The sequence below is a fragment of the Heterodontus francisci genome, chromosome 3 (assembly GCF_036365525.1).
Source record: "Heterodontus francisci isolate sHetFra1 chromosome 3, sHetFra1.hap1, whole genome shotgun sequence".
Classification (NCBI taxonomy): domain Eukaryota; kingdom Metazoa; phylum Chordata; class Chondrichthyes; order Heterodontiformes; family Heterodontidae; genus Heterodontus; species Heterodontus francisci.
The window spans coordinates 31122315-31141644 of NC_090373.1; the positions used below are offsets into that span (position 1 = coordinate 31122315).

At 46.3% G+C, this 19330-nt stretch overlaps 1 protein-coding gene across 5 annotated transcripts in view; it reads right to left on the minus strand.

Annotated features, from left to right (window-relative positions):
- sipa1l2 (signal induced proliferation associated 1 like 2) overlaps positions 1 to 19330 on the minus strand; it is a 581962-nt gene that overhangs the window by 27284 nt on the left and 535348 nt on the right. For all 5 annotated transcript variants that reach the window (XM_068020936.1, XM_068020919.1, XM_068020901.1 and 2 more), the window contains 2 exons: positions 13780 to 13911; positions 3890 to 4013 (listed from right to left, as the gene is read on the minus strand). In XM_068020936.1, coding sequence (XP_067877037.1) covers positions 3890 to 4013; positions 13780 to 13911 — 256 coding nt within the window. The remainder of the gene's footprint in view (positions 1 to 3889; positions 4014 to 13779; positions 13912 to 19330) is intronic.

Genomic DNA, 19330 nt, shown 5'->3' on the forward strand with positions numbered 1-19330 from the left:
TGTGGAAATTTGAAACTCTCTTCCCCATAAAGGAAGTAAATGCTGAGTCAATTAGAGCTTCCAAGACTGAGAGATGCATGTATTTGTTAGGTGGGTAAATGGAGCTGAGATACAGATCAGCCCTGGTCTAACTGATTGGCAGAACAGGCTCAAAGGGCTGTATGGCCTCTTCCTGTTCCTATGTTGGTCAGGTCAGAGATGAGAAGGTTCTGTTGGTGGAAGTTGATTCCTTTCTAAGGATGGGGAACATCCCAAGCATAACAGGTAATCAAACATTGTTCCTCATTCACTCAACCTTTTTGAAAAAACAGAAGTTTACCAAAGCAGTACCAGTGGCAGCCTTCTAAAAGCCCACATCTTCTAATTGATTTGGAGCACAGCAGTTAATAGTGCATGGAACCTGTGCAGCCAACTCAAGATGACGGTGCTTAGTAAAAGCAAGCCTACAGCCCCACGTTTCGTTCTTCAGATGGGCCTGAGAAGGATTCATGGGATACTGCCACATGATCCTCTACTGCCAGTGAGTAATACAAGGTGGTACAGTCCACAAACCATTTGCTTTGCACTGGCTTTGCTCGTAAAGAAATTAAACAATTGCCTAGCTTGATAAAACCCTTGTGTTCTGCGTACAAAAGAGGCCAGTGTAGTGTTCACATTATGTAAGTGACCCTTCCTTCTGATGGAAGAAGTGAAATGGCAGATAAAATGTTACACTATCCATAGGCTATTAGACATGGAACAATAAACAAAGCACTTCCATTTGGTATTGTCCGCCTTCAAAATGGATTCCTTCTAGGTGCCAGAAATGTTCTAATTGCCTCTGACGAGGGGCCTTATCACACTTTGCACTTGACATAATTGGTGAGTCAGCAGGGGGCCAGGAGAACAGAAACCTCTGATTTGTTTCGGAGAGTGGGGTGGGGTGGGGTGGTGGGACTGGGGGAAATGACAGTGTCAATCATGCCTAGATGCTATAGTAATCTGGAATAATTTTTCTTAAATTGTCTTTGGTGATCCATATTAACTGGCAAAGGTTAGAAATGTAATAGGTTTTAAGCAAGTAAAGCTGGAGTGGGTGGGAAAGAGAACAAAAGGGAAGGTGTGTGATAGGACAGAGATCCGGAGAGATTAACTGACAAGCAGGTCATGGGTCCATTTCTAACCTTAGCCAGTTCAGATGCAAGGTCACAGACCTGAAACGTTAACTCTGCTTCTCTCTCCATAGATGCTGCCAGACCTGCTGGGCATTTCCAGCACTTTCTGTTTTTATTTCAGATTTCCAGCATCTGCAATATTTTGCTTTTATTCCATCAGATTATGGTGGTTCCAGGTCATTATTGGACACCCAACTGAGAATGAGTTCTTGCATTGTACTTATTGAATGTGTTACAACCAACCTCTCCTGTCAAAGCCCCCAATCAAAATATACGATTCTGATTGTGGTGGGAGAAATGCACTGTTAATTCAATCCCATCGCTCCACAGATTGCCTAACATATCATTTTAAACTTTCCAAATTAAAGACAGATCCAGCCAAATTGTACCATTGATTAATCCCCAAAATGAGGCTAACCAAACCAGGTGTCTTGAAATCAACAAATTAACTGTTTAATTAGAAAAACTAAATTCTTAAACACTATGAAGATATAAACAACATTTAAAATAGAAAAAATTAGAGTCCTTGCAAATTTAAAGTCCAATGTTGCTTGAAGTTCTCATAGCCGTCCAATGGGGAAAAAAGGTTCTTCAACACTAGAACAGTCCATACGTAATTCCAGCAGTAAGTGATGCTTTCCTTCTCCAGCGATGGATTTCAACATTACCAACTTGCAAACACTTTCAATAGAATCAATCTGACTTTAGAATTTTTGAGGGATAAAAGATTGTCACAGTCTAAATTTAAATTACCAGAGATCTCTGTTTTGGCTTGACTTTTTTTTAGAATTTTGATATAATAATAATTAAATAGACTATATTCTCTTCCTTCAGTTTAAATGGCTGAGAGCTCTTCTTTCAGGTGCAAACACAAGCTGTCTATCTGTGTTCTGTTAGAATAGACTGTCTTCAACTAAAAAGCCAGTTCAAAATTGAATTGTAACAAATGTAACACTTGATACTCAGTCCAAGTGGATGTATCCAAGGTAACGAGAATGCACCCTTTGAATCGCAGTCTCCAAATGGCTGCATCCAATGGCAACTAAAAATGCACTTTTGCCAACTCCTGAGGCTTGCTGGTTCTTAAAGCAGTACTGATTCTTTGCAAGCCTCAAAGACACACTACATATTTCCCCAGAGGAAAAAAACTACAGGACCATGATAAATGATACAAGTGCTGAGCAAGCACCATTTCCTATCTTGGTGGGAGCAATGTCTCATATCAGAGCACTTGTTACCATCATCCTGCTCTTCCACCTCTAAGGCATGGGTCAGAGTAGGAATTAGATATAAAAGAGGCATATGATAAATATAGCAAGATTAAACAGAAGGAAACTATACAAAATATAAAGAAGTAAAGAAAAGGGAGAGATTATTTGAGATAAGGAGGAAGGAAGGAAGGCTGAGTCACCATAAGGGTTAATAGGCAAGGGCTTTGTCAGCATGTAAATTAACGATCAAATGGATGGGATCACTCAGAGGTGATGAGGCAACTTGAACTTGAAAGGGAGGGAATAGCAGAGACTGAGTAAGTATTTTGTCTCAGTCTTTGTGTAAAGTGTGGGGGGGGGGGGGTTGGAATGGGAGCGGAGGAGGCGAGGGAGTGGGAGCAGAGGAGGGGTGCAAGTGACAGCTGGAGATAAATATCTAAGAGAATTTTACATAATTCATTATTTTTGTCATATCAAAAGTCCTGATAATACATTATCCCTTAAACTGTGTAATACCCCATGTTATAAAGAAGTAAATTGTGACTTGTGAACAATACCATCTTCTAACGTTATACATACTTCATGCCACACTGCAGACATCCTATGCTGTCTAATGTGAATATCTATATTGAACTTTTAAAAAGAAGCATAAAAGAAACAAAGCCAGTCATTTGAAAAACTCTCTAGGAAATAGGGATATCTGGAGCCACAGTGTCTGCAGGCTCTTAACTGACATTCCCACAAACAGATCCAGGGTTCTGTTTCCAAACTGAAGAGCAATTAATCTCTGTACGATGTCATCCAATGTTAATTTAGGAATTAGACCTTGTTAGTCTTAATGAGACAGGCAGACCAACTCTGCCCTGGTGGCTAAACATCACCACTGTACCCCAGAGTACCAGCGAACAACGCAGGGGATCAATTAGTGACTGACTATTTATTCATCATTGTATTCTTTAATACACAAAGTACTGAAGTATAAAGAGTAGGTATTGTACAAATCATTGTAGGACTTCCTTCCAATGTTAATACAAAGATATACATGCTCACCAGTTAATGTAGATCAGTACAATGAGGTAAGGGGAGAAAAGTTGACAGAACTTTGGCTGTAACTCAACAGAGCTCAATGCATTGATCTGCAGGGGAGGTACTGCTAACCCAGTGCTGCGTCAGAGAGTCACTGCCAGATTGAAACATGGACTGAACTGCTCTCTTAATTGAAGGGAGGAATTATAATAGCTGAAGACAATGGGCTGTGGGATGGGGGTGCCCAAGTGTCATATATAAAAAATGTGAACATTCAATTCGTGGTGGCAAATAAAGTGTAAGCAACAAAGGCTAAATGGCTGACACGCCTTACCCTTTCAACTTACTGATTTATATTTCATGAACTGTTTTAACCATTTCTTTGCTCCATTATTCTGCACATTTGGTGATTGAACTTGAACAATCCTGAGGTTTTTGTACACATTACGTCAAGGTCACTGTGGTACCCTTTGAAAGGAAACATGGAGTTATACCTACCCTGTATCGTCAGAGTGATCCTTCCTGTCTGCTTGGCCAATGTGCAGAGACAACTCCTCAGCACCCTCCATGCTCTGCGCTGACCGCATGTCATTCAGTGTGCAGAAGGAGGTCACTCTCTGGTCTGTAGGTGCAGAAATGAAGACGGTTACCACACAGTGCACAGCATCACATTCAAAGCGACAAAAAGCCATGGTGCTACAGCAATTCAGTCAGGTTCATCAGGAAACCACGCAGGTACCTCACATTCAGCATTAACTCTCCTCAGTCGGTTAATGCCAAAGGCAGGTTAGTGACATTCATAAAGTATTCAATTCAAATCACTCCCAGGACTGAAGATTTTTGCAACACCGCTACAAGGGAAAGCAGAAGACATCAAACCCTCAAAAGCTCACTTGCTTTTTGACAGTTACAGCCAGAGGCTAGCCCTGAGTTCACATGTCTACACACATCAAAGGTAACAGACAAATTCATTCTGATTAGCCGTTTTTAATTGGAACAGTAGGATGTTCTTACCTAGGCCTCCAAAAACTAGCAGAATCCAAAGAGACATTTTAGACGCAACTGTCCTTTTACTTAATCTAAACGACATCAAACAAACATGCAAAGGACCATAAAACAGGTGCCACATTCACATCACTGCTACTCTGAAACCACAACAGTCATCTCAGTAACATGTGTGATGGTGAACAGACCCAAGATCTTCAACAGAGTCAAAGCCTGAAATTAAAGTTAAAACAGCCTTTCCCATGGTATCCACAGGCCTCTGATTACACTCCAGGAAGTATTCCTGCATATATAAAGTATGACAGCATTCCCAAGAAAGGGGTCAATAGCCTTGTAATATGAAACCCTGAAAATCACTTAATTATACCGAGAGGCTGATCGTAAGCTAGTTTACATCTAACAAGTTATCTTGAAATTCGAAAATATAAACAGGTGGAAGTATCATCACAGCCCACTGAAATCACACATTCAGCAACTCTGTCTAAAGAAAATAACAGAAATCACTTAAAAAAAAGGTTACACAGAAGTGATTAGACTTTGGAATAGTCCTGCTGTCTCTATTTGAGAACTGGGAATGGTCAATCTGCATAGTTCAAAAAATCTCTGGGAATTATGCCACATGGTACATTTGTACTGAAAGTGTAGGAGGGAGCTTGGAAGAACAAAGAAGAACAAAGAACAGTACAGCACAGGAACAGGCCATTCGGCCCTCCAGGGTCAGTTTAACTTCTCTAACATTCTCCTCTCTGACCTCCTGAGCTCTATCGCATAATTTCTCCACTCGAACTTCTTCCTACACTCTCCCGCTGACCTTCCAAGCTCTCTCCTACACTCTCCCTCTGACCTTCCAAGCTCCCTCCTACTCTCTCCCGCTGACCTTCCAAGCTCCCTCCTACACTCTCCCGTTGACCTTCCAAGCTCTCTCCTACACTCTCCCGCTGACCTCCCAAGCTCCCTCGTACACTCTCCCGCTGACCTTCCAAGCTCCCTCGTACACTCTCCCTCTGACCTCCCAAGCTCTCTCCTACACTCTCCCGCTGATCTTCCAAGCTCTCTCCTACTCTCTCCCTCTGATCTTCCAAGCTCTTTCCTACACTCTCCCGCTGACCTTCCAAGCTCCCTTGTACACTCTCCCGCTGACCTTCCAAGCTCTCTCCTACACTCTCCCGCTGACCTTCCAAGCTCTCTCCTACACTCTCCCGCTGACCTTCCAAGCTCTCTCCTACTCTCTCCCGCTGACCTTCCAAGCTCTCTCCTACACTCTCCCTCTGACCTTCCAAGCTCCCTCGTACACTCTCCCGCTGACCTTCCAAGCTCTCTCCTACACTCTCCCGTTGACCTTCCAAGCTCTCTCCTACACTCTCCCGCTGACCTTCCAAGCTCTCTCCTACACTCTCCCGTTAACCTTCCAAGCTCGCTCCTACACTCTCCCGTTGACCTTCCAAGCTCTCTCCTACACTCTCCCGTTGACCTTCCAAGCTCTCTCCTACACTCTCCCGTTGACCTTCCAAGCTCTCTCCTACACTCTCCCGTTGACCTTCCAAGCTCTCTCCTACACTCTCCCGTTGACCTTCCAAGCTCTCTCCTACACTCTCCCGTTGACCTTCCAAGCTCTCTCCTACACTCTCCCGCTGACCTTCCAAGCTCTCTCCTACACTCTCCCGTTGACCTTCCAAGCTCTCTCCTACACTCTCCCGCTGACCTTCCAAGCTCTCTCCTACACTCTCCCGTTGACCTTCCAAGCTCGCTCCTACACTCTCCCGTTGACCTTCCAAGCTCTCTCCTACACTCTCCCGTTGACCTTCCAAGCTCTCTCCTACACTCTCCCGTTGACCTTCCAAGCTCTCTCCTACACTCTCCCGTTGACCTTCCAAGCTCTCTCCTACACTCTCCCGTTGACCTTCCAAGCTCTCTCCTACACTCTCCCTCTGTCCTTCCAAGCTCTCTCCTACACTCTCCCGCTGACCTTCCAAGCTCTCTCCTACACTCTCCCGTTGACCTTCCAAGCTCCCTCCTACACTCTCCCGCTGACCTTCCAAGCTCTCTCCTACACTCTCCCGCTGACCTTCCAAGCTCCCTCCTACACTCTCCCGCTGACCTTCCAAGCTCTCTCCTACACTCTCCCGCTGACCTTCCAAGCTCTCTCCTACACTCTCCCGCTGACTTTCCAAGCTCTCTCCTACACTCTCCCGCTGACCTTCCAAGCTCTCTCCTACACTCTCCCGCTGACCTTCCAAGCTCCCTCCTACACTCTCCCGCTGTCCTTCCAAGCTCTCTCCTACACTCTCCCGCTGTCCTTCCAAGCTCTCTCCTGCACTCTCCTGCTGACCTTCCAAGCTCCCTCCTACACTCTCCCGCTGACCTTCCAAGCTCTCTCCTACACTCTCCCGCTGACCTTCCAAGCTCCCTCCTACACTCTCCCTCTGTCCTTCCAAGCTCTCTCCTACACTCTCCTGCTGACCTTCCAAGCTCCCTCCTACACTCTCCCTCTGTCCTTCCAAGCTCTCTCCTACACTCTCCTGCTGACCTTCCAAGTTCTCTCCTACACTCTCCCGCTGACCTTCCAAGCTCCCTCCTACACTCTCCCGCTAACCTTCCAAGCTCTCTCCTGCACTCTCCCGCTGACCTTCCAAGCTCCCTCATACACTCTCCCGCTGACCTTCCAAGCTCCCTCCTACTCTCTCCCGCTGACCTTCCAAGCTCCCTTGTACACTCTCCCCACTGACCAAGCAATCTCACTAATACACTCTTCCCAATGACCTCCCGAGCTCCCTCCTATAGTCTCCCAGTGACCTTCCAAGCTCTCTCCTACACTCTCCCTCCTGAGCTCCTACAGTCTCCCAACTGACCTCCTGAGCTCTATGCTACATTCCATCGCCACACATTGGCTCTCTGTCCCTCTAATGTACTGAATTCAGAATCATGGTCCTTGTTTACAAGCCACCCATGGACTTGCTCCACCTTGCCTGTCACCTCTCGTCATTGATCCCTGTCTTTTCATCTCCCTACTCTGACCTCCCATGAGTTCTGATGAAAGGTCATCAACCTGAAATGTTAACTGTTTCTCTCTCCACAGATGCTGCTTGATCTGCTGAGTATTTCCAGCATTTTTGTTTACTCCCATGCGTCACCCCCTGCACCTCTTAGTAGCAATACCGTTAGCCATCTGAACTCTCACTTCTCAAGCCTCTCCTTCCTGCTACTTCCTGCCTTTAAAAAACCTGCTCTGCCTATCTTTTTGACCATGATTCAGTCATTTATTTTAACACCACAGCCACTCGGAATCCACTTCTTCTCAATGGCATTTACCACAGAAAAAAAGCTGCATAAATGTAAGCAATTGTTGTGCTTAACGTAGAAGCATAGGATCAGAAGTAGATCATTTAGCATCTCTTGCTGGACACTGGCTAAATTAATCCAGAATTTTTTTTAACAGAAGGATTTCTCCTTAGTTCATCATTGCCTTTGTGTAGTAACAGAAAGAGAATGTAAAGCAAAATGATTAACGGTAAAATAAAACTGCAGCTTAACGCACAGAATGACTAAGAAGGGTCAGATGTCACATTCTGCAAGAGACCAGAATCAGTGGATGAAAGAATAACTACAAGATGCGCACAACAAAATAGGGATTAGGACAGATTATTTTTGGCACAACATGCAACAGCCTTGGTAGGACTAAAAAGTGAAATAACAGTCAGCCAAACCTACAAAAAGCAGCCATCACTGCATCAAATATTCGAGGTCCTTGGCAGACACTTGCATCTTTTCAGAAAGAAAATAGTCTGATGTTTTGCACTGTATCAGATAAATTAGTTTACACGCTGCAGTTTGTTAGCCAGAGGCTATTTACATTGCCGCAACGAAGTGGGTTGTTTTAAACAGAATTCCCTTTAAAATTGAGTGAAACAAGGCAATCTATCCTTGATACACAGTTAATATACTACTCGGTGAGCTGACATTAACTTCAAAGTTGGTGATTATTTTGGGCAAAACTAATGGCAAAAAAGAAAAAAACTTGCATTTATACAGCTTTTTTCACAACCACTAGAAGTCTCAAAGTGCTTTACAGCCAATTAAGTACTTTTGAAGTGTAGTCATTGTAATGCAGGAAATGCAGCAACTAACTTTGCATGCAACAAACTCCCACAAACAGCAATGAGATATGACCAGATAATCTGTTTTTGTGATGTTGTTTGAGGCGCACCAGGAATAACTCCCCTGCTCTTCTTCGAAATAGTGCCATGGGATCTTTTACATCCCAGAACACGCGATGGGGCCTCAGTTTAACATCGCACCCGAAAGATGGCGCCTCTGACAGTGCAGCACACTCTTATTAACGCACTGGAGTGTCAGCCTTGATTTTTGTACTCAACTCCTGGAGTGAGACTTGAACCTTGAACTGGTGACTCAGAGGGGAGACTGCTACCAACTGAGCCACAGCTGACACTCAAATGGAACAAATATTATTTCCTAAATCGTCAAATGGAATCAAGCTGCTTTTAGTTTAAAAATTAACCACAGTCATGAATGCTTTGAAAGTAAAATTGGCCCTAAGCAAGCAAAACCAATCTGGTTACCCACTCCTGATCACTATCTAGTCAGCCCAGTTGGAAGGTGCATTTTCTGATGTCAATGAGGGCAGAATCATGTTTGGCTGTGATGCCTCTCATGGTCAAACAGCCTCTAGACAATCACCATAAATAAAGAATGGCCACTCGGGCAAAGTACCAGAGAACTGCCAGCATCAGTAGGAGACGACACGACAATGCACCTGACACTGGCACAGAAAGGGAGAAAATCGATTAAAAAAAATATACCCATGATTTTCCAGTCCTGATAACATTTTGTTGCAGCTACAGTATATGTGGTTAACGGCTGTTTACCAATTCCCAAAAATCACAATACTAAAAGGACAACATTTGTATCATCTGTATCCCTGAACTGAGTTTATGTTGCAGCAAATGGAATGCAGCAGAAAATCTCACACTACATTAGACTGTAATTTTCAATTTCTTTTTTTACCTTCAAGAAAACAATGCATATGACAATTCTGGAGAAAGAGATATAAAACTTGTAAGAAGTAGTAAACAGAATTATAGAAATCATATAAATTTACAGCATGGAAGGATGTCATTTGGTCCATTGTGTGCACGCTGTCCTCCAGCTGTGGAAAAACCACTGTTTTATACAGTGCCAGCACAAACCTCCCTGCTCTTTTATTCTATGCCTCGGCTAATAAAGGCAAGTATCCCATATGCCCTCTTAACCACCTTATCTACCTGTCCAGCAACCTTCAGGCATCTGTGGACATGCCTTCCAAGGTCCCTCTGTTACTCTACACTTCTCAGTACTCTACCAATTATTGTGTATTCCCTCATCTTGTTAGCCTTCCTCAAATGCATTATCTCTCACTTCTCCACACTGCTCTTCATTTGTCACTGTTCTGCCCACTTGACTAGTCCATTGATATTTTCCTGCAGTCTACACCTTTCTTCTTCATTATCAACCCTACGGCCAATTTTTGTATCATCTGCAAACTTCTTAATCATATCCTCTACATTCAAGTCCAAATCATTGATATATACCATAAAAAACAAGGGACCTAGTACTGAGCCCTGCAGAACCCCACTGGAAACAGCCTTCCAGTCACAAAAACACCAATTGATCATTATCCTTTGCTTCCAGCCTCTGAGCCAATTTTGGTTCCAACTTGCCACTTTGCCTTGGATTCCATGGGCTTTTACTTTCATGACCAGTCTGCCATGTGGAACCTTGTCAAAAGCCTTGCTAAAATCCATATAGACTACATCAAATGCACTACCCTCATCGACCCTCCTTGTTACCTCCTCAAAAAATTCAATCATGTTAGTCAGACACGACCTTCCCTTAACAAATCCATGCTATCTTTGATTAATCTGTGTCTTACTAAATGAAGATTTATCCTATCCCTCAGAATTCTTTCCAATAATTTTCCCACCACTGAAGTCAGGCTGACTGGCCTGTAATTACTCAGTCGATCCCTCTCTCCCTTTTCAGCCATGTCTCAGTAATAGCTATATCATCATATTCTCAGTCTGTGCTCTTAGCTCATCTGCCTTATTCCCTAAACTTCTTGCATTGAAGTATATACCATTCAGCACTGCCAAACTATCTTCTTGTCTATTTTCTAGCCTTTGTTTCCTCTGCCTTCCAAACACGCTTACTAATTTTCTGTCTTCCATTTTCAACTTTTTTTCTCTCCCTTCTGAATCTACTCTCAGGTTCCCATCCCCCTGCCAAGCTAGCTTAAACCCTCAAATAAAAGTAAAATACTGCGGATGCTGGAAATCTGAAATAAAAACAAGAAACGCTGGAAATACTCAGCAGATCTGGCAGCATCTGTGGAGAGAGAAGCAGAGTTAACGTTTCAGGTCAGTGACCCTTCTTCAGAACTAACTCTGCTTCTCTCTCCACAGATGCTGCCAGACCTGCTGAGTATTTCCAGCATTTCTTGTTTTTATTTTAGTTTAAACCCTCCCCAGCAGCACTAGCAAAACCCCCTGTGAGGATATTGTTCCCAGCCCTGTTGAGGTGCAACTTAGCCAGCTTATACAGGTTCCACCCACACCCCCAGAAACGGTCCCAGTGCCTCAGGAATCTAAAGCCCTCCCTCCTGCACCATCTCTCCAGCCACATACTCATCAGCTCTATCTTCCTATTTCTGTATTTACTAGGGCATGGCACTGGCAGTAATCTGGAGATTACTGCCATCGAGGTCCTGCCTTTCAATCTCTCTCCTAGCTCCCCAAACTCTGCCTGCAGAACCACATTCCTCTTTCTGCCCATATCATTGGTGCTGATATGGACCACAACATCTGGCTATTCACCGTCCCCCCTAAGAATGTCCCATAGCCGCTCAGTGACATCCTGGATCCTGACACCAGGGAGGCAACATACCATCTGAAGTTACGTCCGCAACCGCAGAAGTGCCTGTCTATTTTCATCATTATCGAATTCCCTACCACTATTGCTCTTCCACTCTTCTTCCTGCCTCCCATCCCATGCAGGTAAACCACCCAAGGTGACGTGGACTTGACTCTACCTGCACTCCCCAGAGGAACCATCACTCTCACCAGTCTTCAGAACTGAATATCGGTTGGAGAGTCAGATGCACTCAGGGGATCCCTGCCCTGCCTGCCTGCCTGGTCTTCCATGTCCCTCTCTGCCTGTACATCTTTAAGCTGTCGGGTGACCAGCTCCAGAAACGTGCTATCCATGAAGCTCTCAGCCTTGCAGATGCACTGTAGTGACACCAGCCACCGCTCAAGTTCTAACACCCAGAGCTCAAGCTGCTCTAGCTGGTGACACATCCTGCACATGTGGTCGCCCAGGCCACGAAAAGCATCCAGGATTTCCCACATGGCACAAGATGTGCATTCCACGGGGCTGAGGTGCCCTACCTTGCCCTTACTTTCTAGAATATTAACTAGAAACACCTACCAGTTACTCACCAAGTGACTCCTTCCCTGGTTGTGATGTTACTACAGCTGGTTTTGCAGATGTTGCTGATTTGCTGAAGGTTCTTTCCCATGCTATAACTCCTCAGTCGCTGTGCTTAGTCTCCACTCTGGCCACCGCCACCACTGCTGCCCATCAGTTTCTGGGCTGCACACCACACTCAAACGAGCAGCATGCAAAGACTCACAGAGTGAATCACAGAATAGCTGTAATACAGTTTATTATTCATTTCTAATCTGTTGCTTCAAGTTTCTTTTCAGGCCTTTCAAGATTTAAAAAAAAAAATTCAGTCACGGTGTGTGGGCATCGCTGGTGAGGCTGACATTATTGCCTATCCCTCAATGTCCTTGAGCAGGAGTTTGTGAGCTACCTTCTTGAACTGTTACAATTTGTGTGGTGAAGGTACTCCCACAGTACTGTTAGGTAGGGAGTTCTAGATTTTGATCCAGTGATAATGAAGGAATAGCGATACATTTCCAAGTCAGTATGGTGTGTGCCTTGGATGGGAACTTGAAGGTGATGGTGTTCCAATAAACCTGCTGCCCTCCTCCTTCTACATGGTAGAGGTTCCAGGTTTGGGAGGTGCTATTGAAGAAGCATTGGTGACTTGCTGAAGTGTATCTGGCAGATGGTACACACTGCAGCCATAGTGTGCTGGTGGTGGAGGAAGAAAATGTTTAAGTTGATAGATGGTAGCCAATCAAGTGGGCTACTTGGTCCTGGATAGTGTCATGTTTTTTGAGTCATAGAGTCATTATGGCAAAGGAGGCGCCCATTTGGCCCATCGAGGGTCCATGCCAGCTCTCTGTAGAGCAATTCAGTCAGTCCCATTCCCCGCTCTATCCCTGTAGCCCTGAAAGTTTATTTCCTTCAAGTGCCCATCCAATTCCCTTTTGAAATCATTGATTGTCTCCACTTCTATCACCCTTGCAGGCAGCAAGTTCCAGGTCATTACCACTCGTTGCATTAAAAAATTCTTCTTCTCGTCCACCTCTGTATCTCTTGCCCAACACCTTCAATCTGTGTCCCCTGGTCCTTGTATCATCAGCTAATTGGAACACCTTACCTAAACCTGTCATAATCTTGTACACCTCTATCAAATCTCCCCTCAATCTCCTTTAATACAAGGGGAACACCATCAGCTACTCCAACCTAACCTTATAGCTAAAATCCCTTATCCCTGGAACTGTTCTGGTAAATCTCTTCTACACCCTCTCAAGTTCCCTCACATCCTTCCTAAAGTGTGGTGACCAGAACTGGATGCAATACTCTAGCTGTGGCCTAACTAGAGCTTTAGCATAACTTCCCTGCTTTTGTACTCAATACCTCTATTTATAAAGCCCAAGATCCCATATGCTTTGCTAACACTCTCTCAATATGCCCTGCCACCTTCAAAGATCAATGCGCATGAACTCCCAGGTCCCTCTGCCCCTGCACATTCTTTACAACCGTGCCATTAAGTCTATATTGCCTCTCTTTATCCCTTCTGCCAAAATGCATTATCTCACACTCCTCTGTATTAAATTGCATCTGCCACTCGTCTGCCCATTCTGCTAGCCTATCTGTGTTTTTTTTTTTACAGTGACGTCTCATGTTCTAATTCGATCCTCTAATTTAAACTGTACTGCAAAAAACTTGCTGTACAAGTCGGAGTTATATCTGTATTCTTGGAAACATGGAGCAATTTGCACATAAGCCAAATGGTACCTTCCAAACTGGACTTTATATCCTTTCCATGTAAGGTTCACCCACCCAGTCACAAACAATTTTTATCCATAGCAATTTGCAAAATAATAAATCTGTTTAGGCTAGCTAACCATGAATGCCTATTAACCGAATTAGAGACCCAACCATCTCCGCAGAACACAGGTGGCTTTTCTCTTTACCTTCAAATGCTCTTGCAGCATCTACAAGGTTCGACCAGTCTAAGCCAGAAGCAGTATCTGGAAGAGGCATCAAGCCAGGATCGGTGAACCTTGACTTATCCACTAAAGATCCATCAGAGAACCAGAATTCAGCTGTGAGGAGAAAGGGGAGAAAAAGTGTGTCATTCTGCGATAATATGCATGCAATTTAGATTCTTAAATTCTTAAGATTTTAATCACTACTGAGATTTGATTTTTTTTTTTTACAACCACATATCCTGGTCACCAGTGGCAGACAGCAGACTCCCAGCAATGAACTATGTCCCTGGAACAGAAGGGTGACCTTGGACATATTGGACGGTATTTCATGGAGGCGACAGGTCTCTCACCCGCTGGCTGAAGAGCCAGCGAAAGCCCTGCATTGCCTCTTCTTAGCAAGTTCCGCATTACATGCCAATCAGGCACTTAACTGGGCAACGGCGCACTTTCCCCGGGATTAAGGAGCCCAGGAATGAAAGCTGCTGGTCAGACACTGGCAGATCTTTTAATTTTTCTCCCCCAAAAATATACTTTATTCATAAAAATCTGTAAAAAATACAACACAGTTCAAAACAGCACCAAAATGACATTCCAAAAAGTGCAAAGGAAATCAGTTTTCTTCAACACAGGATTGAGTTGCCTCACAACCCTTCCATTCCATTTTACATGCCATGCACATTTTACAGCAAACCCATATTTGATGTATACAGCCTGAGGGGTCTCTCATGGGTCCAGCCCCTCAGTTCACTATGGCGGGAGGACCTTACACAGTGGTCTTTCCCCATTGAGCCTTTGCTGCGGCTGCCCCAAGCTTTAGTGCATCCCTCAGCACGTAGTCCTGGACCTTGGAATGTGCCAGTCTGCAACACTCGGTCGTGGACAACTCTTTGCATTGGAAGACCAGCAAGTTTCGGGCAGACCAAAGAGCGTCTTTCACCAAATTGATGGTCCTCCAGCAGCAGTTGATGTTTATCTCGGTGTGCATCCCTGGGAACAGCCCGTAGAGCACAGACTCCTGTGTTACAGAGCTGCTTGGGATGAACCTCCACAAAAAAAACTGCATCTCTTTCCACACCTGCGTTGCAAAGGCAGATTCCAGAAGGAGATGAGCAACTGTCTCTTCCCCACCACAGCCACCTCGAGGGCAGCGTGCAGAGGGGGTGAGACTCTGGGCGTGCAGGAAGGATCTGATGGGGAGGGCCCTTCTCACCACCAGCCAAGCCATGTCTTGGTGCTTGTTTGGAAGTTCTGGTGATGAGGTATTCTGCCAAATGACTTTGGCGGTCTGCTCGGGGAACCATCCGAAAGGATCCACTATCTCCTTTTCCCATAGGGCCTTAAGGATATTCTGTGCAGACCACTGCCTGATGAATTGGTGGTCAAAGGTGTTTTTCCGCAGCAACTTTTCCACGAAGGATAGGTGGTACGGCACGGTCCAACTGGATGAAACGTTCTGCGGCAATGTGACCAGGCTCATCCTTTGCAACACCGGGGTCAGACAGAACCTCAGCACGTAGTGACACTTAGTGTTTGCGTACTGGGGTTCTACACACAGCTTGATGCAGCCACACACAAAGGTGGTCATCAGGATGAGGGCGACGTTGAGCACATCTTTTCCGCCCTTATCCAGAGGTTTGAACATCGTGTCCCTCCGGACCCGGTCTATTTTGGATCTTCAGATAAAGCGGAAAATGGCTCGGGTGACCGCCATGGCGCAGGAGTGGGGTATGGGCCAGATCTGCGCCACATACAGCAGCAATGTGAGCGCCTCGCACCTGATGACCAGGTTCTTACCCACAATGGAGAGAGAATGCTGCTCCCACATGCTCAGTTTATGGTGTACTCTGGCTACTCGCTCCTTCCAGGTTTTGGCGCACGCCCCGGCCCTTCCCAACCATATTCCCAGCACCTTCAGGTAGTCTGACCTGACAGTGAAGGGGACAAAGGATCGGTCAGCCCAGTTGCCAAAGAACATGGCCTCACTCTTGCCGTGGTTAACTTTGGCTCCTGAGGCCAGTTTGAACGGGTCGCAGATGCTCATCAGTCTGCGAACGGACAGCAGATCCGACCAGAAGACGGCGACATCATCCATGTATAGGGAGGTTTTAATCTGAGTGCCTCCACTGCCTGGGATTGTCACCCCTCTTATGCTCGCATCCTTCCTAATAGACTCAGCAAAAGGTTCGATACAGCAAACAAACAAGGCAGGAGAGAGTACAGCCCTGTCTGACTCCAGATTGGATCAGGAAACTTTCCGATTCCCACCCACTGATTGAGACTGCAGTACTGATGTTTGTGTAGAGCAGTTTGATCCAATTGCAGATTCCCTCCCCAAACCCCATTTTGGAAAGCACGTCCATCATGTAGGCGTGCGATATCCTGTCAAAAGCCTTCTACTGGTCCAGGCTGATGAAGCAGGTGTCCATCATCCTGTCCCGTACATAGGCGATCGTATCCCTGAGTAGCACAAGACTATCAGAGATCTTCCTGCCGGGTACAGTACAGGTCTGGTAAGGGTGAATCACCAACACCAGAGCAGACCTGACTCGACTGGGATGACTTTGGACAGAATCTTGTCGTCTACATTAAGCAGTGAGATGGGTCGCCAATTTCTGATTTGTGCCCTCTCCCCCTTCCGCTTGGTGATGATGCCTTTCCTCATGGATTCTGACAAGCTGCCAGCCAGAAGCATACTCTCGTATACTTCCAGCAGGTCCGGGTTGATCCAGTCCCACAGGGCCGAATACAACTCAACCGGTAAGTCCTCGCATCCGGGAGTTTTACTTGTCTCGATGGACCTGATGGCGTTTGTCAACTTGTCCAGAGTTAGCAGTTTGTCCAGACTCTCCCGCATGCTGTCATCTAAGACCTCTGTGATAGATGACAGGAAGGACTGGGAAGCCGTGCTGTCCGTGGGCTTCATGTCGTACAGCCCAGCATAAAAGGATTTGCTGATCCTTTGTATGTCGGACTGCGAAGATGTTACCGAGTCATCCTTTTCCTTCAGGCTTCTGATCACAGAGCTCTCTCTCTATACCTTTTGGAAGAAGAAACGCGAGCACATCTCATCCTGCTCAATGGAGCGGACTCTGGACCGGAAGATGATCTTGGAGGCCTCCGTGGCAAAGAGCGAGGCCTGCTGGCTCTTCACCTCTTGGAGGTCCTCCTTGACCTCGACCCCCATTGACAGCAGCCAGAGCAGATTTTGCATTCTTTTCCGGAGTTGGGACATTTCCCTCTGTCTCTCTGTCGCCCTCTGAACACCTTTGAAGATAAAGAACCTCTTGATGTTCTCCTTGATCGCTTCCCACCAGTGCACCGGAGACTCAAAGAGGGGTTTCACAGTTCACCAACCTTTGTAATCCCTTTTGAGTTCCTCAACGTTCTCTGGGGTTAGCAGTGTAGCATTGAGCTTCCATGTCCCCGCCAACCCACTGGTTATCCTATAAGTGACAGTTCGCTAGTAAGAGGCAGTGGTCAGAGAAAAACACCGGCTTGACGTCGGTGGATCAGACTGTGACAGCACGGGACACAAACAGGAAGTCAATCCTGGAACGGGCAGACCCATCCGATCATGACCTGGTGTATCTACGCTGTGCTCCGTCTGCAGGTTTGCTGAAGATGTCGTGCAGCTTGGCGTCTTTTACTGTTTCCATTAGGAATCTGGACGTAGCGTCCAGTTTGCTGTCGTCACTGTCGGATCGTCCAGCTGCATCAATGATGCAGTTGAAGTCACCGCCTAGAATGACTGGCCTGGACGTCACCAGCAGCAGTGGGAGCTGCTGGAAGACGGTCAGCCGCTCGCTGCATTGAACCGATCAACTGGAGTAGAGCATTGTTGTACATTACATCTGCTACGAGTACATGATGCCCACCACTTACTTAACTTCGGAGTTGGTGAAGTTGTCTCCCCGCAGCAGAATACCCAGGCCAGAGGAATGGGAATCATTTCCCCCTGACCAGATCGATGTCCTGTGGGACCACCATCGCAACCGTTGCTTGGCGAGGTAGCCCAAGGTCGAAACACATCGCCTAGTGGATTTAACGCTACACACATTAATCGAAGCAATCTTTACACCCATTTTAAAGTTGGGTGTTGCTTCCCACACCAGGTGTCCTTGCTAGTCCCAGTCCTTGGGTATGTTCTTGCATACCCATAGTGTACACAAGCTGTTTCACATTCGCTGGGCTCAGAAACCCCTCCTGGTTACTCATGACGATTTTGTTCCACTGGGTTGACATTGGGGGAGGCGGTGTTATAGGCAGCAAGGCTTGGGCTGTATCTGCTGGTGGTGTCTTTCCCTTCTGTTCCTCCTCGAAGACATAACTGCTCTCGGCTTCCCGGAGCTGGAGTGCACCAGCCACTTCGTTTCTCTTGGTGCTCCGGAGCTGGGGTGCACTGGGCATCTCGCTGGGTTCGGCGCTTTGGGTTTAAGGCGCGCTGGGCCCATCACAGTTTCCAGTGCCCTGGAGCTGGGGGGCTTTATCTTCCAGCTCCTTTGAGTTCTGCTGCTTCTTTTGCAGGTGCCATCGTTCCGGCCCTTTCTCGTCCAATGAGGAGGAGCTGTCATTGTCTGTCTCAGATGGTAGCCTCCTCTGTATCACTTGTCATTGACCAGTTTGTCCATCTGCTGCCTCCTCCTCCATTGATTCTGTCTGCAGAGGAGTTTCTAGGCACGGGTAGGTGTTGGGTCACTGGTTGCAGCTGCCTCCCCTTTCTTCTCCTTCTCAGGTAGACTTTCCTCGCTGCGGAGAGGGTTGCTTGTCTCCTTCCCAGCACCAGGCGTGTTCACCATTGCTTCTCCCAGCCTTTCCTTAGACCTTGCTGCCTGAGCATAACTGAGGCAGCGTTTGGGGCAGGTTTTCTAGAGGTGGCCTGCCCCACTGCACAGGTTGCAACACTTACTCTGCTTATAGTCCTCGGTCTGATGGCCTTCCTTCTTGCAGACGACTGTGCTGCAGTTAGTTGCCACGTGACCAGATTTGCCACAGGTGCAACAAACTCTGGGCTGCCCCACATAGACCAAGAAGCCTCGACTTCCCCCGATAGCGAAGCTGGAGGGTGGATGGATGATGGCTCCACTGGCATTGACCTTCAAGGTCACCTTGACCTGCTGCTTGCTGGTCCAAATCCCAAATGGGTGCTTAACATCAGTGCTGCTGCTGGCCACCTTGACGTACCTGGTGAGGAAGGTGAGTGCATCCACAACAGAAACATGGGAGTTGTAGAGGTGGATTGTCACCACCTGGTCACGTTGTGACGTCAGCATGAAGAGTGGCTCCACTGTGAGGATCAACAGCGGCGCCTGGTTTCCCCTCTCCTTGAACACCTTCAGGAGCTTCATGCAACCCACCACGTTCTTAACCGTCAGGTTGAAATATCCACTGCTGGGGAAGTCCTGCAGGCAGAAGATGTCTGCAACTTGGAAACCACAGCAATAAATAAGGATTTTCTTAATGAAGGAGGTTCAGTCCACAGGTGCATCTCCTTCATTAATCTTCATTACCACCCGAACGGTGTTACGCACTCCCT